General features: G+C 36.1%; 1 protein-coding gene across 7 annotated transcripts in view; it reads left to right on the top strand.

The window, feature by feature from the left end:
• The window catches only part of PRDM5 (PR/SET domain 5), a 221256-nt gene that overhangs the window by 106502 nt on the left and 89826 nt on the right, over window positions 1-24928 (top strand). For all 7 annotated transcript variants that reach the window (XM_012473048.3, XM_012473046.2, XM_064383912.1 and 4 more), the window contains 3 exons: window positions 4326-4405; window positions 13920-14004; window positions 15614-15771. In XM_012473048.3, coding sequence (XP_012328471.2) covers window positions 4326-4405; window positions 13920-14004; window positions 15614-15771 — 323 coding nt within the window. The remainder of the gene's footprint in view (window positions 1-4325; window positions 4406-13919; window positions 14005-15613; window positions 15772-24928) is intronic.

Consider the following 24928-nt stretch of genomic DNA (forward strand, 5'->3'; position numbering starts at 1 on the left):
TTTTTTATCTCTGTAGATTTCCCTCTTAAAGGAGGTTGAGAGTTATGAAACCCTGCATATTCTTCTGTGCATATTCTTTGCTCGTGTGTTTACTTTTGCTCTTGACTTCTGGGAAGTGGGTGGATATGTGTCTCTGGATGTAGGGGAAAGTAGATTTCTTTTCTCCCTTCAGTTATTTATTCTCACATTCAGGTGAAGATGATAATCTGCACCCAGCATCTGTGTCTTATGTTTGTTCCTTGTCCAAAAAGTATTAACTTTAATAATAATACAGTTACAGAGGCTTCCATGAGCACAACTGCTAGCTGTGACTTTGCATCATTGGTTGGGCTGCATATTAAGTGTGACCTACGGTGAAAGCTCTGTGTGATGGAAGTAGAGCCTTGTGAAATGCACCTCCAGCTTGGTGCCCATCACTAGGCTTTTACAGTGTTCTGGTTTCTTTCTTTCCTTTTGAAGAATATGTGGCTGATTTAGGGAAGATGGCATTTTTCTGAATTCAGTATACTGGGACATTCCCTATGATTGCAAAAGGCAAGAATAACTTTTTGATAGACTTGCCTTCATTGTTTTTTGATTTCCAATGCTGTTCTAGTTAAAATGCTATTCTTAATTTTCTTCATCTATGTCTGCAATATATTGTAACAGAACTTTCATGTCAGTTCTAAAGTTTAAGTTTGCTGAACTAAGTAAAAAACCAGATGCATACGAAAATCTGGAAACTTGCATTCTTATTACTGTGCATGTGGTCTTCAGGCTGTGCTATAAGCACAGTTTCTTTAAGGCTTCTTGTAGTTGGCCTTGCATATTGTAATATTACTGATTCTGGAAATTTATGGTGATTTTTTTAGGAAATAATTCATAAAAGGAAATCTTGTTATATATATATATATTTATTTGTGAACCATATAAAATGTGAAATCTTGCTGTATTTTAGCTAAAGGTTACTATGTCATATGTTTTGCTGGGGTTGGTACAGGATGTCATTCTCTCATTCATAGTACGTCTCTTGCTTCTCTCCTTTCCTCCATGTGCTACACAGGCATTTGAGGAAAGAGTATTCCCTACTGGAGATAGCAAAGCAAAGAAGCTTTCGTACACATGGTTGTAAAATCCTTTATTATAGAAAGGCAAAGGCACTCAAAGAAAGAGATCTTTGATGGCAAATGTTTTTTTGTTAAGGTAATATGAATTGAGGATGGTGATTAGAGAGAAGCTGAATTTTTTAATATGAATCACATTTTTCCATAGAAACTGTAGCATGTGGTAGGTAGGTTCTCAGACCAGCTCCTAGAAGCGTACTTAGCCCACAATGTGTTGAAACTTGAATACTTAAGTGATTGTCTGTTCAGTACAGTTGTATTCATTCCCTCACATGGCTTACTGGGTGTAAATACTGTGTTCCTTAATGTTTTTGAAAGTTAAATCTGAAAGTCAAATATCAGATTTACCTAAATAGGAAAGTTAAGACAGTATAACATCTAGGTATGGCTTTTCCGGTTCTGTTATCCGTGAGCCTAGGGGAACTGGTAGAGCGGTGAGGGTCCTCATAGTTACCTAAGAGAAAATAGAGAGTGAAGGGGCCAAGCTCCTCAATCACTTCCCATCTTTCTCTTTTGCTTAGATTCTATGGTTGCAGACAAAGAGACTTTGCATTTATGGGAGATAACATTTATCTACATTCTCAGATGAATAGGCATATGTGTTTGCTGTGTGTCTTCTCAGAGGAACTGGGATTCTTCTACAGTGAACAAGAGGAGCAGCCATGAAAGGAGAAAGAAAATTGAAGAGTGGGGATGGGGGTTTGATACCTGCAGGTGGAGCCATGGCAGGAGTGCAGGGGAAAAGTGAGAGGGGTGGGTGGAGAAATCTAATTCTTTATCTCCTCTCTCCTCCTCTGACCTACCCAGTGGGAAGGAATAGGGCCTAGTAGCAAGGAACAGCTGCTACAAGGGCTAGAACAGGGCAGTGAGGTAAGGGTGGAAGATGGACCAACCAACTAGTGGGAGCCGGAAAAGAGGGAATATTCTTTCTGAATGGTGCCTCTTGTATGATATGTTTAGGAAATTGATGACCAAATATATGCTCTCAGATAATCATTTTGCCTGGGAGAATTTTCTCCTTTAGTAGCCATGTTACTTTTCAGTCACTAAGAAGCATTTTCTCAGCTATCATATTTAGTCTGCTAAAAACAGTGCATTAAATGTAATAAATATCTTGAATAATAAGACAAAAATTCATATTTGCCATTTCACAGTGTATTTCTCTTTCATAAATGCAGTCCTATAATAAAATGAAATCATTTTGTAATGATGGTTGTACTTGTTTTAGATTTGCTTCAAAATATAGAGAAATGGGGGTGTGGTTGGGGTTGAGGTTGGGGCAGGAATGGCCATGGTGAGCTATTGTTGGGGCCAGGTGATAGACACATGGTGATTCATTATATTATATGCTTACTTTTTGTATATTTGAAATCAGCCAATTAAAAGTTGAAAACACATTTTATGGTTATTCATTGTGGTGCATTTGATATTCTTATTATATCACGTTTAATAATGTTTGCCTCTTCATTTCTATAACTGTGAAATTTGAAATATGAAATGAACTACTGTAAACATAATCACTACATAAGAAGACAGAATTGGGCTTTATTTGTGTAATAGTATGATTGCCAACATATTGTTTTATTGTACTTTATTTCTTAAAATTAATTTGATAAACATATACTTAGAGATTGTATAAGTCTCCAAGGCTGGAAAGAATAGCCTATAAATTCTATCTTAAAAACCCAGCTGATTAAATGAAAGATTCTGTTGAAATATGAAAGAAAGTAGCACAATTTATGAATTAATAAATTTAGTTTTTTCTTTTACAAACACATTTGGTTAATTTTAATTTTGATTTGAATTCCTTATGGATATATGCATTTCTGTTTTAAAACTATACCATATTAGTACATGGAAAAGTGAATGGCCTGTTTTATATATGTACAAAGTGGTATATGAAGCTATGAAGATTTCTCAAATTTAAAAAGAAAGCTTTTACACAGAATGAGAGAAAATATTTGCAAACTACCCATCTGACAAGTGATTAATAACCAGAATATGTAAGGTGCTCAAACAACTCAACAGGAAAAAAAATCAAATAATCTAATTAAAAAATGGACAAAAAATCTAAATAGACATTTTTCAAAAGAAGACATACAAATAGCCAACAGGTATATGAAAAAATGTTCAAAGAAATTAATCATCAGAAAAAATGCAAATCAAAACTACAGTGAGATAGCATCTCACCCTATTTAAAATGGCTTTTATCCAAAAGACAGGCAATAACGAATGCTGGGGAGGATGTGGAGAAAGGGGAATGCTTGTACATTGTTGGTAGGAATGTAAATTAGTGCGGCCTCTGTGGACAGTGGTATGGTGTTACTCACAAAACTGAAGATGGAACTACCATATGATCCAGCAATTCCTCTGCTAGGTATATACCCCAATGAAAGGAAATCAGTATATTGAAGAGATATCTGCATTCCCATGTTTATTACAGCACTATTCACGATAGCCAAGATTTGGAATCAACCTAAGTGTCCATCAATGAGAGAATGGGTAAAGGTAATTTTCTTAAGTGAAGTAAGCCAGGCACAGACACACAGATTTCACATGTGCTCACTTATATATGGAAACTAAAATTAAAACTATTAAACTCATGAAGATAGAGAATAGAATGATGGTTTCCGGAGGCTGGGAAGGGTAGCAAGGGGAGGGTGAATAAAATGGGGATAGTTATAGGTGTAAAAATATAGTTAGAATGAATACAATCTATTATTTGATAGCATAACAGGGTGACTATAGTCAACAATAAATTATTACATGTTTAAAAATAACTAAAAGAATAGAATTGGAATGTTCCTGACACAAAAAAATAATAGATGCTTGAGGTGATAGATACCCTGATGTGGTTATTATACATTGCCTGCCTATATCAAAACATCACATGTACCCTATAAATATAGGCACCTGCTATGTACTCATAATAATAAAAAATTATGAAAAGGAACATGAGCTTCCGCATTCTCTTGGGAGTTTGGGTCTTTATTCTGAAGGCTCCCCTATATACACGTTAAGTAAATTTGTATGTCTTTTCTCTAATTAAAAATAAGATTTAAAATACAACTTACTCTTTAAGTTTAATGGATATATCTACAACACTGAATAGTTTAGAATTCTAACTTATGAAGATGAACTTGCATTTCACCTCGAAATACTATTTGTTGCTCCTCTTAATAGTCTCATTTAAATCATGAAGTTATTTTATTTATTTTCTAGGAGATCCTAAGAAAAAGCTTATATGTTCAGTGTGCAATAAAAAGTGTTCTTCAGCATCAAGCCTACAGGAACATAGAAAGGTCAGTAAGATAAAGATTAACTTTCATCACAGTTTAATATCTGTCTTTAATGATTTTAATATATTTTACATTAAGTATAAAAGCTACCAAGTTATTTTGATGTGAAAAGATAATCTGAAAAATAAATAGCAATTATTAACTCTAACAACATTAGCAACTAGTTAATAGAATTTACAATAAAATATAATTAAAATGGAGTTTTAATTTTTGTTCTGGTCATGACAAGGTCCAATATATTTATATTATATTTATATAACAAAGATGTAAATGATCATTCTTAATTTCACATACTGTTTCTTTTAGCATAGCTACAAGCATGGGTTATTTTAGTATTTACAAAAGGGAAGAGATGGTATTAGTGAAAATAAAATTTTACTTTTGTTATGGTTTCTAAAATGAATTTTATCTCTGTTTATATATGGATGTATTACAAAGTAATTTGACAGGGCTTAAAATTTGTATGATTTTTAATCCAGATCCCACCATGTGCTGTGGATTTAACTTATAATGTGTAAGGTAGCTTAATTGTTGTATTGATATGTCTGAGGTTATATCTTGTATGTTTAGCGATTTTGATCCTTAAAGAGAAATAACAGGACAAGCACCAGGCCAGGAATCAGGGTAGTGGGTTTCTTCTTCCATCACTAACCTTCCATGTAACATTAGACCTTTCTTTTCCCATTTATAAAATGGGACACTGAATTGATCAGTATTCTCTTGTTTGTTCTCTGTGTGCCATAAAACTACTTTTTTTTTTTTTCAGTTTCCAAGTAGCAATCTTTTTAAAAATTATACTTTAAGTTCTGGGGTACATGTGTGAACGTGCAGGTTTGTTACATAGGTATACACATGCCACAGTGGTTTGCTGCATCTATCACCCCGTCATCTACATTAGGTATTTCTCCTAAAGCTATCCCGCCCCAATCCCCCACCTCCTGCTATCCCTCCCCTAGTCCCTCACCTCCCGACAGGCCCCATTGTGTGATGTTCCCCTCCCTGTGTCCATGTGTTCTCATTATTCAATACCCACTTATGAGTGAGAACATGCAGTGTTTGGTTTTCTGTTCTTGTGTCAGTTTGCTGAGAATGATGGTTTCCAGCATTATCCATGTCCTTGCAAAGGACATGAACTCATCCTTTTTTATGTCTGCATAGTATTTCATGGTGTATATGTGCCACATTTTCTTTATCCAGCCTATCATTGATGGGCATTTGGGTTGGTTCCAAGTCTTTCCTATATGCATATCGCCACAGTAAACATACATATGCATGTGTCTTTATAATAGAATGAGTTATAATCCTTTGGGTATAAACCCAATAATGGGATTGCTGAGTCAAGTGGTATTTCTGGTCCTAGATCCTTGAGGAATTGTCACACTGTCTTTCACAATGGTTGAACTAATTTACACTCCTACCAACAGTGTAAGAGTGTTTCTATTTCTCCACATCCTTTCCAGCATTTGTTGTTTCTTGATTTTTTAATAATCGCCGTTCTAACTGGCATCAGATGGTATCTCAATGTGGTTTTGATTTGCATTTCTCTAATGACTTGTGAGGAGCGGCTTTTTTTCTTATGTTTGTGGGCTGCATAAATGTCTTCTTTTGAGAAGTGTCTGTTCATATCCTTTGCCTACTTTTTGATGGGGTTGTTTGTTTTTTTTCTTGTAAATTTGTTTAAGTTCTTTGTAAATTCTGGATATTAGCCCTTTGTCAGATGGGTAGATCACAAAATTTTTCTCCCATTCTGTTGGTTGCTGGTTCACTGTGATGGTAGTTTCTTTTACTGTGCAGAAACTCTTAAGTTTAATTAGATCTCATTTGTCTATTTTGGCTTTTGTTGCCATTGCTTTTGGCATTTTAGTCATGAAGTCCTTGCTCATGCCTATGTCCTGAATGGTATTGCCCAGGTTTTCTTCTAGGATTTTTATGGTGTTAGGTCTTATGGTTAAATGATGAATCCAACTGGAGTTAAGTTTTGTATAAGGTGTCAGGAAGGGATCCAGTTTCAGCTTTCTGCATATGGTTAGCCAGTTTTCCCAACACCCTTTATTAAAAAGGGAATCCTTTCCCCATTGCTCGTTTTTGTCAGGTTTGTCAAAGATCAGATGATTGTAGAGATGTGTGACATTATTTCTGAGGCCTTTGCTCTGTTCCATTGGTCTGTATCTCTGTTTTGGTACCAGTATCATGCTGTTTTGATTACTGTAGTCTTGTAGTATAGTTTGAAATCAGGTAGCAGGATGCCTCCAGCTTTGCTTTTTTTACTTAGAATTGTCTTGGCTATGCAGGGTTTTTTTTGGTTCCATGTGAAATTTAAGGTAGTTTTTTCCAATTCTGTGAAAAAAGTCATTGGTAGCTTGATGGGGATAGCATTGAATCTATAAATTTCTTTGGGCAGTGTGGCCATTTTCATGATATTGATTCTTTCTAACCATGAGTGTGGAGTGTTTTTCCATCTGTTTGTGTCCTCCCTGATTTCCTTGAGCAGTGGTTTGTAGTTCTCCTTGAAGAGGTCCTTCACATTCCTTGTTAGTTGTATTCCTAGCTATTTAATTCTCTTTGTAGCAATTGTGAATGGGAGTTCACTCATGATTTGACTGTTCGTCTGTTATTGATGTATCGGAATGCCTTATTAGATTGTTTAGAGGTATGGAATGCTTTATGAATTTGTATGTCCTTGTGCAGAGGCTATGCTAATCTTCTTTGTTACAGTGCTGTGAAAAACTGACACAAGAACAGAAAATCAAATACCGTGTGTTCTCACTCATAGGTGGGTGTTGAGCAATGAGAACACAGGGACACAGGGAGGGGAGCATCACACACTGGGGTCTGTTGGATGGTGCCAAGGAAGGGACAGTGGGGGTTGGGGAGGTCAGGGAGGGATAACATGCAGAGAAAGGCCAGATGTAGGTGATGGGGGGGGATGGAGGCAGCAAACCACATTGCCATATGTGTACCTATGCAACAATTCTGCATGATCTGCACGTGTACCCCAGAACCTAAAGTACAATAAATAAACTAATTAAAAAATAAGGAGCACTGAGACTGCTTTTAAAAGATATTTTGCCTGGAATACCCATCTAAGGGACCCTTTTATAGGTCTTTTTTCCTCCCTCCCCATCACCCTTATGGCTTCTGAAGCAGAACCCTTGTGACAAAAGCAGTTCATCTTCTGAAGAGATAAAAAAAAATGAAGTCTACTAGAACAGATGTCTTCTAAATATCCTCTTTTATAATTCTATGTTTTATTTCTCTGACCCATTTAAATCTTAGAGTTTGAAATTTAAACTATTTTATCAAATAGAGCAATGGTTCCCAACCTTCTTGGTGCTAGGGACTGCTTTCCTGGAAGACAAATTCTCCATGGACAGGGGCTTGGGGGAGGTGGTTTTGGGATGATACAAATAAATTACATTTATTGTGCACTTTATTTCTATTATTATTACATTGTAGTATATAATGAAATAATTATACAACTCACCAGAATATAGAATCAATTAGAGCTCTGAGTTTGTTCTCCTGGGAGTGATAGGAGACAGTGACAGGTCATCAAGCATCAGAAACTGCTATGTGATGGTAATGGAGTACAGAAACCATAACTCATGCCTTTGAGTGATCTTTGCAGAATGTTAATAAGTTGCTAGCTCAATGTAGCCCTTCCTCCATTTCAGCAATAGTGCTTCACTAGTCAGCCTTTCTGAATCCATAGGCAACTTTTGTTGAATCCAATTGCAACTTTTCTTATAGTTTGGGATGTCTAATGTCTAATAGAATTTGGTTACAGTATTTCACCTTGCCAGTAGATGATGCTTTATGACAATGCCAAATTATAGTATAGTCTAGTATCTTTTTTTATTTTTTATTTTTTTGAGATGGAGTCTCGCACTGTCACCAAGACTGTAGTGCAGTGGCACTATCTTGGCTCACTGCAATCTCCACCTCCTGGGTTCAAGCAATTCTCCTGCCTCAGCCTCCTGAGTAGCTGGGAATACAGGCGTGCGCCACCACACCCAGCTAATTTTTTTGTATTTTTAGTAGAGACGAGGTTTCACCATGTTGGCCAGGATGGTCTCAGTCTCCGGACCTCATGATCCACCTGCCTTGGCCTCCCAAAGTGCTGGGGTTACAGTAGTCTAGTGTCTTAAATTATTATATATTATCTCATATAACAATAGAGTATATTATGAGTCTTCTTGAAACTAATTTGGGAGTTCAAATTTTAAAACATTACCCTCCAAATTAGTTTGGTATGCTGTAAATTTTATAAAATCTCATAAAAATACACTTTATTTAGCATTTGACATAATTAAATAGTATTATCATTTTCACTTTAAATATGATCTTTTTATTAAGACTTTTAAGGACTATTAAAAACAGCTTTGACTTGAATTTTTCACTATAAATGAGATAGTCAATACAAAAATGGTTTAATATATAGTAGATGTTCCATTTATAATGTTGGAAATATCAGTTTAATTCAACCTTGAAAAATGTTTCACATTGAAGCCATGAGAGTTAAGAAGTGAACAGTATTTCATTTAAAAATGAAACAAATGGAGAGAGATCCAAGATGGCCGATTACTAACAGCTCAGGATTGTAGCTCCCAGTGAAAGCGCAGAGAACAAGAGGACGCCACACTTTCAGACGAATTTTTGTTGCTCACGGACCAAGAGATTCCCAGCAGAGGAGCCCCATGGGTCGCCAGCGAGACTCTCGTGGCCAGCACGGCAGTTCCCAGTGCAGAGTAAATGGGACTGGGTCCCCTTTTGGTCGACATTTGGAGCTCCAGGAAGGCAGAGTCGCCTATTCAGCTGATTGAAAAAGGGACTCAAGAAGGAAGCCAGACCGGAGATTCCCGGGCAGAAAAGCACCATTAATCTTAATGCCGCTATTTTAGCCAGCGCAGTGGGTTGCTCAGATTCCGATGCTGGGGATCAACAAGTTGGACGTCCACTCAGAGACCTAATTTGAAAGTCAGTCATTACGAAGACAACAAGTGGATAAATTTACAATGATGGGAAGAAACCAGCGTAAAAAGGCTGAGAATATCCAAAATCAGAATGCCTCTCCCTCTACAGGGGATCACAGTTCCTCATCAACAAGGGAACAAGACCTGACGGAGAACGAGTGTGTTCCATTAACAGAATTAGGCTTCAGAAGGTGGATATTAAGAAACTTTTGTGAGTTAAAAGAACATGTTCTAGCCCAATGTAAAGAAACTAAGAGCCTTGAAAAAAGGTTTGATGAAATCCTAACGAGAATAGACAATTTAGAGAGGAATATAAGTGAATTAATGGAACTGAAAAATACAATAAGAAAACTCTACGAAGTATGCACAGGTTTTAACAGTCGAATTGATCAAGCAGAAGAAAGGATATCAGAGGTCGAAGACCAACTTAATGAAATGAGAAGACAAGATTAGAGAAGAAAGAGTAAAAAGGAATGAGCAAACTCTCCAAGAAATATGGGACTATGTGAAAAGACCTAATTTATGTTTGATAGGTATACCTGAATGTCATGAAGAGGATGAATCCAAGCTGGAAAATATTCTTCAGGATATTATTCAGGAAAACTTTCCTAACCTATTAAGGCAGGACAATACTCAACTCCAGGTAATACAGAGAACACCACAAAGATATTCCTCAAGTAGAGCAACCCCAAGACACATAATTGTTAGATTCACCAGAGTTGAAATAAAGGAGAAAATTCTAAGGGCAGTTAGAGAGAAAGGTCAGGTTACCCATAAAGGGAAGCCTATCAGACTCACAGCAGATCTCTCAGCAGAAACCTTACAAACTAGAAGAGAGTGGGGGTCAATATTCAATATCCTCAAAGAAAAGAATTTTCAACCCAGAATCTCATATCCAGCCAAACTAAGCTTCATAAATGAAGGAAACAGAAAATTTTTCACGAACAAGCAAGCACTCAGAGATTTCATCACCACCAGGCCTGCTTTACAAGACCTTCTGAAAGAAGCACTGTACACAGAAAGGAGCAACCAGTATCAGTCATCCCAAAAACTTACCAAAAGGTAAAGAGTATCTCCATAATGAAGAATCTATATCAACTAATGGGAAAAATAGCCAGCTAGCATTAAACAACAATATTAAACTCACAAATATCAATATTAATCCTAAATTTAAAAGGATTAAATGCTCCAATCAAAGACACAGACAGGCAAATTGAATAAAAAGTCAAAACCTATTGGTACGCTGTATCCAGATCCATCTCATAAGCAAGGACCCACTAAGACTTAAAACAAAGGGTTGGTGGAAGACTTACCAATCAAATGGAGAGCAAAAAAAAAAAAGAGTTATAACTTTCGTCTCTGACAAAATAGACTTTAATAGTAACAAAGACTAAAAGAAACAAAGAAGGACATTACATAATGGTAAAAGGATCAATGCAACAACAGGAGTCAATGATCATAAATATATATGCACCCAATATAGGAACACCCAGATACATAAGACAACTTCTTAATGACTTATAAAGAGACTTGGACTCCCACACAATAATAGCGGGAGACTTTGACACCACATCGTTAATATTCGACGGATCAATGAGATAGAAAATTAACAGGGACATCTATGATTTGAACTCAGACCTGGAACAAGTAAACTCAGTGAGTATTTATAGAATTCTTCACCCCAGGTCCACAGAACATACATTTTTCTCAGCATCACATTACACCTATTTTGAAAGTGACCACATAATTGGAAGTAAATCACTCTTCAGCATTTGCATAGCATTTCACAGACTTAAATGAAATATTGGTTGGCTGTTTGTTTGTTATTTTCTTCCCTTATTCCTTCCTGTCTCCGCTGTTAATCACAATTATCAGCATGAAAGAGGTTTTTAATACCTATTTTTAGATTGCATTCCAGCCTGGGCAATAGAGCAAGACTCCTGTTCTCTCTCCCCCTTTCTCTTTCTCTTTCTTTCTTTAAAAAAAAACTATATGTGTGTCATATCTGTAAATTATTTTGAGGAGAACACTAAAAAAAAAATGGAATAGTCCAACATATTAATAATAACAATGATGACTATAAAATTTTTTATTGACCATTTACTGTTGTTGAGCATTGTAACATTATATATACATATGCATTCATATATGTATATTTCACTCTTATCACAAAACCCTTAATAAATAAGTGCATAAAAAAATAAAAAATAAATAAAAATGAAACAAATGAACAGTGTTTTCTTAAACAGTTTCTACTTTATATATGGATTAATATTTATATAATTTTTTACATCAATACCATTTTAACATTAAAAATGAAAACAAGCAAAAGTTTTCATTTATATATGACTCAGAAGGTATGACATCTCTTAGACTACCTTGTTTGCCATTATAAAATTATATGTTATATATTACGGAAACATAGAGTTTAATAATATAAATCTGCTTTTACTATCTTTAAATAAACATTGCTAGTCATATCACTGGTCCTCAAACAGGTGTTTAACTGAAGCCACTGTGAAAGTCTGATGATTGAAGAGGCTGCCTTTAACATGCCTCAGGCTAGAAGTTTTTCTTCTGTGCTGTGGGGCACTAGCATTCCAAACGCTTGTGCAGGCGTGCAGGCCATCGTGCAGAGCCCACATGCTTTCTAAAGGAACTCTTTGGACTCCAGATATCCCCTCATAGATGCTATTGCATCTAAGCAGAGGAGATAAGTCAGACTCTTGTGGAATGACATATTTTGGCTTCTGCCTTGTTTCTCTACTTTTTCCCTGCTTAACGTAACTGGATTTAATGACTCATCGAGAGTCAGACCTGACAGAAGCAGAGGCTGGTTGGCAGCCTTTGACCTGCCACGTACTTAGGCATTGAATTAAGCCATGGGCTGCAGGCCTGGGATCTGTCAGCCTTGTCCCAGCATCTGTTTCCCTGCCTTGAGGCCTTCTATGGCCACTTATATCAAGAGAACCATTTATCGGGGCCAGTGGAGTCCTCCACTCTTTACTGATGTGCTGTACCAGCTCAGGGACTTTTGCCTCGATCTTTCACTCTACACTGTTGTTCCTAGTTATTCTGCAGGGACACTGTCTTGGCTTCTTGCACAAGGGCCTTTGCTTCTCTGGGATTTAGTGTTTTAAGCTGGACTTTTAATGAGTTTGAAACAAAAACATGACTTCATCACAACCATTTTTGAATATTTAGCAAGGTAGCGTGATGATGTTGTTCATTGGGATGATCAATATTTCTAATATAATGTGTAATACATTCCTTTTAGAATCGAATATTTTGTTTCTGAAAAACTAGACTTCTACTTTTCATATCACCTATCCAGTTTCTCTGTGTTAGTGTCTGGGAGGGAAAGAACTAATTTAATATTTAATTGTAATATTTATATTAGCCAATTGTTTACTAAAGTTATATCCCCCCTTATTGTGCTTTTAACATAAATTTTATTCTGTATATTTAAGTTATACAACATAATGTCATGAGATTCACATATACTTAAAATGGTTATTTTAGTGAAATAAATTAATGCATCCTTTATCTCACATAGTTACCCATTTTTCCTCCTGTGGCACAGAGCAACTATAATCTCATTTAGCAAAAATCCTGACTATAATACACTATTATTAATTGTAATATTCATATTGTCCATTAAATCTTTAGAGTTATTCATCCTACATATCTGCTACTTTGGATCATTTGACTAGATTTCCTCATTTTTAAAATTGTGGTGTTCCTGTCATGTGAGACTTTTTTTTTTTTTTTTTTGAGACAGAGTCTCACTCTGTCACCCATGCTGGAATGCAATAATATGAACACAGCTCACTGAAGCCTCAAGTTCCCAGGTTCAAACGATCATCCTGCTTCAGCCTCCTGTGTAGCTGGGACCACAAACATGTGCCACCACACCTGGCTAATTTATTTTTTGTTTTTTTATAGGGACAAGGTCTCACTTTGTTGTCCAGGCTAGTCTCAAACTCCTGGGCTCAAGTAATCCTTCTGCCTTGGCCTCCCAAAGTGCTGGGTTTATAAATGTGAGTCACCGAATCTGGCTCATATGAAACTTTTATTGCGAAATAAATGCTTTTCAGAATCCTATCTCTTCAGTCTTTTACTGTAATTAATGTTGTGCTCTCTACTATGTACATTTAATTTTTAAATATTGTTGACTACTGTAAAGGGAGTATTATTAACTGGGTGCTACATATTTCCAAGTCCAAATTTGTGCATAACAAAAGAGTTATATATTAAGTATAATTTTTACATAGTATAAATTTAATACGTACTAAATAGGACAGTTATATTACATTTTTAAGGACTATGAATCTTATGGCCTCAAATGATTTTTTTTTACTAAATAACTTATGTGCATTGCATTTTCAATGTATATAGGCTAGTGTGAACAAATTAGGGCTAAACTATAATATATAGTCTGGGTATTGCAGTAGAAACTAGTCACATGTTTACACTTTTGCTTTAGAGCTATGTAATTTATTAGGCTTTGACAGTTGATTTAACTGTCTGTTTAACTTTTGCAGATTCATGAGATATTTGATTGTCAAGAATGTATGAAGAAATTTATTTCAGCTAATCAGCTAAAACGTCATATGATCACCCACTCAGGTAAACTATATACTTTTTTCTTTATATGGGTATCATTACAAAAGAGTTACATTGTCACTTTTATAAACTCTAAGAGTGGTAATCAGGGGCCCTAGATATAAATTCTACTTTGGACATTTACTAGTCATATGATTATGAACAAGTTACTTAATTCTCTAGACCTCAGCTTATTTACAGAGCAAAGGTGTTTAGAGTAAATGATATCGAAGATATTCAGAATCACCATGTAATTTGTCACTTATTTGTCCTTGAGCTTCAGTTTCTTTATTTTTCATCTGTGAAATGGGATACTGGTGCCTACCTTTCAAATTAGCCGTGAAGGTTAAATGAGATCATTTAGGTACTGTGCTAGCAAAGTGTCTGGCATTTAGTAGATATTCAAAAATTATAATTCCTGCATTTCTAGATATTTTTCATTCTAGCTAAGATACTAATAAATGTTAATAAGAAATCTATAATACATTTTGAGTGTATACGTTTTTAGAGCTGTAGTTTCATTTAAGCAAGTTTTAGGACTAGGTCCGTTTTACTTAATGCAGACTAAAAAAATCAGCTCCGAAAATAATTTTTACTTTATGGAGTCTCTAGAGTTTAAGATGTCTATAATTTAAGGTGATTGAAGTCAGAATGTTTTTGAATATGCACTTCGTAGATACATATGAGTATTTTAGTAATTTAGAATCAGAGATCAAAACCTGTTATCTTGTATGCTTTATTTGATACATGTTGTGTATTTTTTATTTCAATGTCATTGTTATATGGATATTGCATAAATATGGATTTTACATGCCAATCTAAATTTTTGGTTCCTGCTGAGCGTTGGAAGCTCTGCCTCCATGAGGCCTGTGTGGCCCGGAGGGGGGCGGGGGCAGCTGTGTTCTTTACCTCCATCCCTGTCAGGTCACTTTCTGCATTTGAGGCCCTGACCCTGATTTAAACTCTCACATATCAGCATGGTTTCATCTGGAAATAGGATTTCTTCCATAAATTTAAACCTTTTCTTTATATCTAAGCCACTTTATTTTTTATTTATTTTTTTTTTTTATTTATTTTTTTTTTTGAGACGGAGTTTCGCTCTTGATACCCAGGCTGGAGTGCAATGGCGCGATCTCGGCTCACCGCAACCTCCGCCTCCTGGGTTCAGGCAATTCTCCTGCCTCAGCCTCCTGAGTAGCTGGGATTACAGGCACGCGCCACCGTGCCCAGCTAATTTTTTGTATTAGTAGAGACGGGGTTTCACCATGTCGACCAGGATGGTTTCGATCTCTTGACCTCGTGATCCACCCGCCTCGGCCTCCCAAAGTGCTGGGATTACAGGCTTGAGCCACCGCGCCCGGCCCTAAGCCACTTTAAAAATTCAAAATGCATCTGTAAGATAACAAGCTCATATTTCTTTTGGTAGTAGGCACATTTGTCCTAACAGGTAGACTGGGTGGTAGATGTTTTTTAGTTGTTTAACCATGCTTTACTTTACTTACCATAAGAAGTAATGTAAGGTAAGGATGTTCCTTTGCATATAAATATATATATATACACACACATATACATATATATATATGTATGTATATATATATATATGAGATTGTCTGCACTCATTTTTTTTTAACAGAAAAACGACCCTATAAATGCGAGATTTGTAATAAGTCTTTCAAGAGGCTTGATCAAGTGGGTGCTCATAAAGTAATACACAGTGAAGACAAACCTTACAAATGCAAACTTTGTGGAAAGGGATTTGCCCACAGAAATGTTTACAAGAATCATAAGAAGGTAAAAGCTTATTAATATTATTATTGATTTTTATGGATTATTATGATTTTATAGTGATTTTTATGGATTTGCTGCTGTGATTTTCAATTTTTATCCTTTGAAAAAGCTTTTGCATATCTGGGACCTACTGTATATGATGGAACGACTGGGGAAGATCTGCATTGTATCACTCACTTGGGCTATAACCCCTCACAGCCTCCTTTCTGTCTTCCATTCTCTTTTGAAACTGTCCTCATAAGCAGAATGCCTAGTTTTTCTTAACATAGTTATTAAATTAATTTGTGGGCCATGGGATTTAGTAATTACAAAGTCTTTATTCTGTTCCTTCTTTCTATAAGGTTTGATACGTTTATTTACATTATCTTTTTGAAATTCCCTTCATCCTCTGTAGTATGCTCTGCTAGGTCTTCTGCCAATTTCTGTGAACATTTTTGACTTCCTTTCCCCTCAGAAGGTTATTCTGGATCCTTTGCCTGTGAACTTCTGTATTCTCCCTCCTTAAGAAATGTCAACTACATCCAAGACTTCTGCTATCAACACTATACTGATGAATTCCAAATGATTTATTTTCTTTAATACCAAGTTTCAGACTCACATTTATGACTGGGCATCTTTTAGACATAATGAATTCAGCATGCCCCAGAATGGCTTTTTCATTCTCGTTGCCTGAGATAACTTCTCTTTTGGAGTTTCCTCTTTTAATGACAAAAGCATGTAATTATCCTAGTCTCTTTATTCAGTATTTGTCCCTTTATAAAATTAGAAGCCAGATATAAAGACTCCACCCTTTACAGTATCTCATCACCTTCACAACCATCCCTTCCTTTACCATTCCAACATCGTGATTATTTTTCCTCCGGATTGCTTTAATACTCATCTAATTAGGCTTATCACTTCTTGCTGCGATCAGACCTACCAGGCAAATTGTCCCAAAGCATCACTCTAGTATATCACTCTCATACTCTAATATTAAAGTAGATTGCCAGTGCCCACATATGTGATAGTATGTACACCTTCACCTGTCATTCAGAGTTCTCTAGATCATGACCTCAACCTACTTCTCCATCTTTGTATCCTTTTATCTGCATTAACCATACCCAAAACAACCAAATATTTGCCTTCCTTCTGTGTGATGTTCTCTTTCCTTCTCTCTACCTTCCTCTTTTTCTTCAAGTTATTAATGTCCTAGTTTCTTCTGTTGATTTTTGTTTCATCTCTTATATTTTACCTTTGCTCAAGTTCTTGTTTCAGAATGTATCATGTAGATAATACATAATGCTTGAATTGAATGCAGGAAATTTGTCCAAAGATATTCAACATCTTAGAAATGCATGTAAAAACATTTTTGTGATATACAAAATATTTGCTTATTGATTTTGGTTGATGTATTTTAGTATGCTGTTAAATAACAGGTATATGATCTTTTAAAAATAACTTGTTATTTTTTCAGTTATGCTCCATGGGGTTTATAATTATTATATTTATGGGATACTTCCAAAGACTTTATTTTATCTCTTTTGAAATCATTTAAAAATTATAATACCAATTTCAGCTTTAGTCCAAAAAGAGAAATAAAAAGGCAGATTTACCAAAGAATAAACAGTGTTGTTATAGTGTCTTAAATCATCTCTGCCTAATTTCTTCCTTACCATCTTTATGTGTACCTCAAGCATTGTATAGTCAGGACAGGACTGCCTTCATTACTGCTGCTTTGGAATTACATGACTGTAAGAAATTATCTGGCTAGTTTCCTGTTCAGTCTCTGGAACCCTCTTATTCCTTTCTTTGATGAAACTGATCTATCCACATTTATGAGTTTTTCACAGTTTGGCTCGTGTTATATGCCATATGGGAATTTGGCACAGGATCTTTGCACCATCTCTCATACTTTAAGCCATAAATCATATAAAAGTAATAATGATGTCTTAGGAGACATAGAAGCAATGATGCCTATAATTTCCAAAGTGGAAAGCACATTCAATCCTTCTGCCCTAGACAAATGTGTTTCTTACTGTGTTATGATCCTAGCCTATATTTGGCATTGTTATGTGAAAATACCTGAAATATTCTCCAAGAATCATATAAAAACAGAAGATCGATCTTTTCTTACATCACAATCATTAATGGCTAGTTGGGAAACATAAAAGTAAGGATATGCCACAGAAATCAGAAAAAAAGGTTAAGAGTCAGTATGATCCTTATATTTTAGTATGCTCAAGGGTTGTTACTTTAAATGAATTAATGATTCTTTTGTTTATTTGAGTATATAATATATGCATTTTTATTATACTTATTTGAGTTATTTTGGGTTGGTTCTTTTAACATTTGGACTTGCTTGAAAAATGGAATATTATTTTTCATTGTGATTATGATAGCATATAGAGAAATTTTATTTATTTTATTTTTATTTTTTGAAATGGATTCTCACACTGTTGCTCCTTATGAAATGTCAACTACATCCATGACTTGAAGTACAGTGGTGCAATCTTGGCTCACTGAAGCCTCTGCCTCACAGGTTCAAGTGATTCTTGTGCTTCAGCCTTCCAGGTAGCTGGGACTACAGGTGTACTCCACCATGCCTAGCTAATAGAGTATGTATTTTTTTGTATTTTTACAGAATATGTTTTTAATAGAGATGGGGTTTCACCATGTTGGCCAGGCTGGTCCAGAACTCATGATGTCAAGCAGTCTGCCTGCCTCGGCCTCCCAAAACGTTGGGATTACAGACATGAGCCACAGTGCCCAGCCAGCATATAGAGAAATTTTAAAGGGGTGATTTTTATTTTGAAAATTTAGTTACTCATTTCATCATCTTGCCAGTTATGTGGGTTCAATAGGTTACTTTTTCTTCTTCATTTTTCTGACAATGATTTTATCTGAATTATAGTTGTATTTTAGAATCTAGCTAAAAAAAATCATTTATCTGGATTCAAATATACTTTGATTCTTTAAATCACAATTTGACCAATTAGAAGCTCTATTAGTCTTCACCCTCCATTGTGTTCCCTATCACATATAGTGCAAAGCAAAATTTGGGTGGTATACAGTGCTTCCCTCTTCCCGCTATAGGATACATGTTTAGATGTACTGAACCATCTTGGATCCTAGAGCTGGCACTACCTGCTTGATGATGGAAGTGAGTATGGAGGGGTTTTGCCCTGATGAAGTCATAAAGAAGCTCCTAGGGTACAGGTGTATGTCTGTTAAAATAAAGGATTTTTTTTCTGACCTTTTACATAGACTTCCAGGGATGAAACTTTAGAGGCTTATGAGGAAATCTAGTCACAACTTCTCCTGGAATAATTCCTTTTGGGTCTTAATATCTCATCAAGTCTTTTTCAAATTTTGGGCCGTGACTGCTTTGTGGGTCTTGAAATCAATTTACTGAGTGATGACTGGCCCTTAAAAAATGGAATAGAAAATAGAGTAAAGGGTCATTCAATAAAATAATACATGTGTTTGTGTGTGTGTGTGTGTTCAGTTTTGGAGTCAGAATTATTTATCTGGTCATAGTCAAACAAGATAAAAGGAATACAGTTCACTCTTTGCCTGGGATAAATTTTATTAGACCTTAAAGTAAGAAAATGGAATAGAAAATAGAGTAAAGGGTCATTCAATAAAATAATACATGTGTTTGTGTGTGTGTGTGTGTTCAGTTTTGGAGTCAGAATTATTTATCTGGTCATAGTCAAACAAGATAAAAGGAATACAGTTCACTCTTTGCCTGGGATAAATTTTATTAGACCTTAAAGTAAGAAGTTTTTCCCCACAAATATGGTTTAGATTCTAATTATTATTATTATTTTATTTTTATACTTTAAGTTTTAAGATACATGTACAGAAGGGGCAGGTTTGTTACATAGGTATACACATGCCATGGTGGTTTGCTGCACACATCAAACTGTCATCTGCATTAGGTATTTCTCCCAATGCTATCCCTTCCCTATCCCCCTACCCCTCAACAGGCACTGGTGTGTGATGTTCCCCTCCCTGTGTCCATGTGTTCTCATTGTTCAACTCCTACTTATGAGTGAGAATATTCAGTGTTTTGTTTCTGTTCTTGTGATAGTTTGCTGAGAATGATGGTTTCCAGCTTCATCCTTGTCACTGGAAAAGACATGAACTCATCCTTTTTTATGGCTGCATAGTATTCCATGGTGTATACGTGCCACATTTTCTTTATCCAGTCTGTTGGTATTTGGGTTGGTTCCAAGACTTTGCTATTGTGCACAGTGCCACAATAAGCTGATGTGTGCATGTGTCTTTATAGTATAATGATTTATAATCCTTTGCGTATAGAACATCATGGATTACATTCTAAAATCAAAATATATGGTTTAAGTTTAACATAGTAAAAAAAAAAAGTTCTTCACAATTTCCTGGAGAGATGTTATCTTGGAGACTGAGAGATGTTCACTCAACAGAGTACAGCCACTCTTTCCTTTAGCTTTTGCATCAGGTTACTCTTCTTTGGTGATGCTGCAGGAGAGATAGTGCCCATTCATTAAAGGTGTTGCTGTATTGTACAAAATCACAAGCTGTGCACATTATGAGGGACATGCAGGATTTGAACCTGACAGAAGGAACCACAGATACAGGTCACTATCCAAAGCTTATTTAGCTAATGACAAATTGCTTACCCTATTTTAATTGTTCTTTTTCTTAAGTCAATGATGAAATAGCAATGTGCAATTTAAAACAATTTTTTTCACATTTTTTTCTTTATTGAGGCATAATGATGAGTGAAATTTGTATGTTTATGGTGTACAATGTAATGTGTGTGTATATATATATACACACACATACATTGTGAAATGATTACCACCTAATTAATGTATTCATTACTTACACATTATCTTTTTTGAAGTGAAAATATCCAAAATCTATTCTGTTAATTTTAAGTGTTCTCACTACAAAAAAAGGATAAGCATGTGAGATAATGGATATGTTTATTAGCTTGATTTAGCCATTTCACTAAACATCATGTTGTATACCATATAAATACAATTTTTATGTGTCAATTAAAATAAAGAAGATCTACTTTCTTAGCAGTCTTCAAGTATACAACGCATTGTTACTAAATGTAGCCACAATGCTATACTACAGCAGCCCCCAACTTTCTTGATGCCAGGGACCAGTTTCATGGAAGACAGTTTTTCCATGGACCAGTGTTGGGCAAGGGGTGGTTTTGGGATGATTCAAGTGTGTTACATTTATTGTGCACTTTATTTCTATTATTATTACATTGTAAAATATAATGAAATAATTATACAACTCACTATAATGTAGAATGAGTGTGAACCCTCAGCTTGTTTTCCTGCAACTAGATGGTCCCATCTAGGGGTGATGGGAGACAGTGGCAGATCATCAGGCATTAGATTCTCTTAAGGAGCATGCAGCCTACATCCCTTACATGCACAGTTCACAATAGGATTTGTGCTTCTGTGAGAATCTAATGCCACCACTGATGTGACAGGAGGTGGAGCTCAGGCGGTAACATGAGTGATGGGAAGTGCCTGTAAAAACAGATGAAGCTTCACTCACTTGTCCGCCACTCACTTTCTGCTGTGTGGCCTGGTTCCTAAAAGGCCATGGGCTGGTACTGTGGGGTTGGGTATAGCAGGGTTGGGACCTTCTGCTGTAGTATACATCTCTAGAAATCACTTATCCTGTGTAACTGAAACTTTGTATCCCTTGACCAACATCTTCCCATTCTTCCCTTCCCCTGTCCCTTCACCTCTGCCCCTAGTCCCTGGCAAGCACCATTCTACTCTCTGCTTCTATGTGTTCAGCCTTTTTAGATTACACTTGTAAGTGAGATCATGCAGTATTTGTCCTTCTGTGCCAGTCTTATTCACTTACCATAATGTCCTCCATGTTCATCAATGTTGCAAAAGATGACAGGAATTCTTTCTTTTTTAAGGCTGAATAGTATTACATTGTGTCTACATACCACATTTCCTTTAGCCATTCATCTGTCAATGTTTTCATGTCTTGGCTGTTACTCAATGAACATGGGAGCGTAGGTGCCTCTTTGACAAGCTGATTTCACTTTCTTTGAAGATGTACCCAGAAGTGGGGCTGCTGGATCACATGGTAGTCCTAGTTTTAACTTTTTCATAAACTTTCATACTGTTTTCTATAATGAATATGCTAATTTACATTTCAACCTACAGTATACAGGGGTTCCAGTATTTCTTGCTCTTTTAGTAGATATCTTATGAAAATAACTTTAAAATCATACATACATTCATGATAGTCAGTTGTGGAACTTGGGTTGTGAACCTTTCCCATAGCTACCTTCTGCTGCCTGCCATGGTTTCAGTCCCCTCACCAGTGGAATGCCTTACCTCAATACAGTAAATACTATATACATTATTTAATTATTACCACATCTACCACTATGAAGGCCAGTGACCCTAACTGGAAGATATTTTGTAGACTGAGGAAAACACAATTTTTATCTTTATTATAATACCTTTGACATACTTCAGGTCACCATTTGTAATGGGTTTGCACATAGAAGATTGGTTATGAGATAGTGTGTGTCTTCAATTTAAGCTGCTATAACAAAATACCTTGGGCTGGGGGGTTTAAACAACAAACATTTATTTTTCACAGTTCTAGAGGCTGAATAGAGTAAGATCAAGGTGCTGGCAAATCTAGTATCTAGTGAGGGCTCACTTCCTGGTTTGCAGATGTCTGTCTTCTTGTATCCTCACATGAGGGAAAAAGAGGAAGTGCAAGCTCTCCCATCTCTTCTGAAAAGGGCAGTAATCCAGTTCACAAAGGGTCCACCTTTAGAACCTAATTACTTCCTAGAGGTCCCACCTCCTAATACCATCACATTGGGGGTTAGGAAGCAACATGGATTTTGGTGGGACACAAACATTGAGTCCATAGCAGTGAGAGTTGGTAGTGGTTGGGTGGCAGAGTCAGAGGGTGAGGGTCAGAATTGGAAAAGGTGGCCATTGGAATGGAAAAGAGAAAATGAGATGTCACTCAGTGGCCTGAGACTGAGAAGAAATTTCAAAGTATTAGATTAGACATGAAGTTTTCAACTGAAGTATTCTACCATAGAAGGCACCTCCTTCATATCTCCTATAAAATCTCTAGTAACGTTTGCATTTCATGCTAATGTTTTTGTGTAAGAGGAAGTTACTTTAGGCGAGTTTGGAGAAGAACAGAAAGTTTCAGCTGCCCATCTGGGAGATAAGTACATTTAAAAGTAACTGGTATTATGACACATATGTATCATTCAGGAACCTACTTTGCCTCAACATATGATTTGGAGGGATGTTTATGTTAGTTCATATAAATCTACTCATTTTTTTGTAACCACTGCTATTTTGAACAATAGTGCAGTGAATATCCTTTTACATAAAACTTTATAACTATGCTAAGAGTATTTCTGTGCATAGATCCCAGGTGTGGAATTTCTGGGTCAAGTAGGAAGTCTGTGTTATGTTTAGATGCTCCTACCCATTGTCTTCTGAAAAGCTCCACTTAACAGTATACAGATCATCACTAACATTTAATTTTGTTAGTCTTTTATTTTCAGTCTGAGAATTAAAAAGTGATTCTCATTACATATTATGATGAGTAAAATAGTGTGTGTGTGTTTTTTTCTGTTTTTGTTTGGTTGTTTTTTGTTTGTTTTTTTGTTTGTTTTGGGCAGGGTCTTGCTCCATCACCAGGCTGGAGTGCAGTGGCACAATCTCTGCTCATTGCAGCCTCTCCCTCCCAGGCTGATGCAGTCTTCCACCTCAGCCTCCTGAGTAGTGCATACCACCAAACATGGCCAAATCTATCTATCAATCCATCTGTTTTATTTATCTTGCCTGACTCAATATTCACCAAATATTTGGAATCCTATTACCATTTTAGTTTCTGTAAAAATTCTACAGATTTATGTTATATAGAAAACTATTTCCTATTCAGGAACTGGCTTTAATATTTATAGAACGTGATTTTTTTCATAGGACTAAAAGTGCTCCCTTGTTGTTTGTCTCTTTGAACTTTAGAAATCTTTACATATTTCTTTATGGATCGTACATAAATCTCAATTAAAAAATTATGAATTTCTTTAGCTATCCTGCCTAGAAAACAAGTTATCTACTGGAGGAGCTAATATAGTTACTATGAGTTGTTACACATGAGTTAGTAATATTAGGCTGCTTACATTTATGCAGAAAATTCTGCATAAATTTCTGTAATTTGTGCAGAAAATTATCCTTTACAATAATTATGGTGAGTGTGAAAACTATATCTTCATGAGTAAAACTACAGGTTTGTGTTAGCTGAATAGTTTTGTGAAGTCACATGGTTGTTTTCATCTATTTAATGAGCTACGTTGTAGAAGAGAGAATAAGCTTGTTCTGAATGCTCTAGGTTAGCTGTAATAAGCGGTAGCTGTTGTAAAAAGGCTTAACTTTTCAATTATGGTCAAGTCAGCCAGTCTGGGAGGTCATGTGGTTGTTCAAAGTGGTGTTTGTAAGAAGGATCCTTAATTAGGGACATGAGATACAGTTCTTATTGGTGTTGTCCAGGGGAAAGTTTCCTGACTTGGAATCTATGTTGCTACCTTCTGTAGCTTCACCTGAAAGTCTATTGTTACTTCTTCTCTTAGCAACTTCCCTTTGCCCTGATTAAGGTTGTGGGGACTCAGTAGTTGGCTCCTTGGCATTGTGGCTTTGTACTGATGAAATTGTGGCTTTGAAGCAATGGGAAAGTTGGACTTGGCTCTGCAAGGCTGTAGTTACGTAGGAACATCACCTAAATTTCATGCTCTTAACTTCTCTATGTGGAGTAAGCATCATTCTCAGCAAACTGACACAAGAACACAAAATCCAACACCGCATGTTCTCACTCATAGGCGGGTGTTGAACAATGAGAACACATGGACACGGAGGGGAGCATCACACACTGGGGTCTGTTGGGGGGAAATAGGGGAGGGACAGCGGGAGGTGGGGAGTTGGGGAGAGATAGCATGGGGAGAAATGCCACATATAGGTAAAGGGGAGGAAGGCAGCAAATCACACTGCCACGTATGCACCTATGCAACAATCTTGCATGTTCTTCACATGTACCCCAAAACCTAAAATGCAATTTAAAAAAAGGAGTAAGATACCCATTTCTATACTGAGCTTAAAGAAAC

The sequence above is a fragment of the Aotus nancymaae genome, unplaced genomic scaffold (assembly GCF_030222135.1).
Source record: "Aotus nancymaae isolate 86718 unplaced genomic scaffold, 86718_ANA_hifiasm-v0.15.2.pri h1tg000033l, whole genome shotgun sequence".
Lineage (NCBI taxonomy): Eukaryota > Metazoa > Chordata > Mammalia > Primates > Aotidae > Aotus > Aotus nancymaae.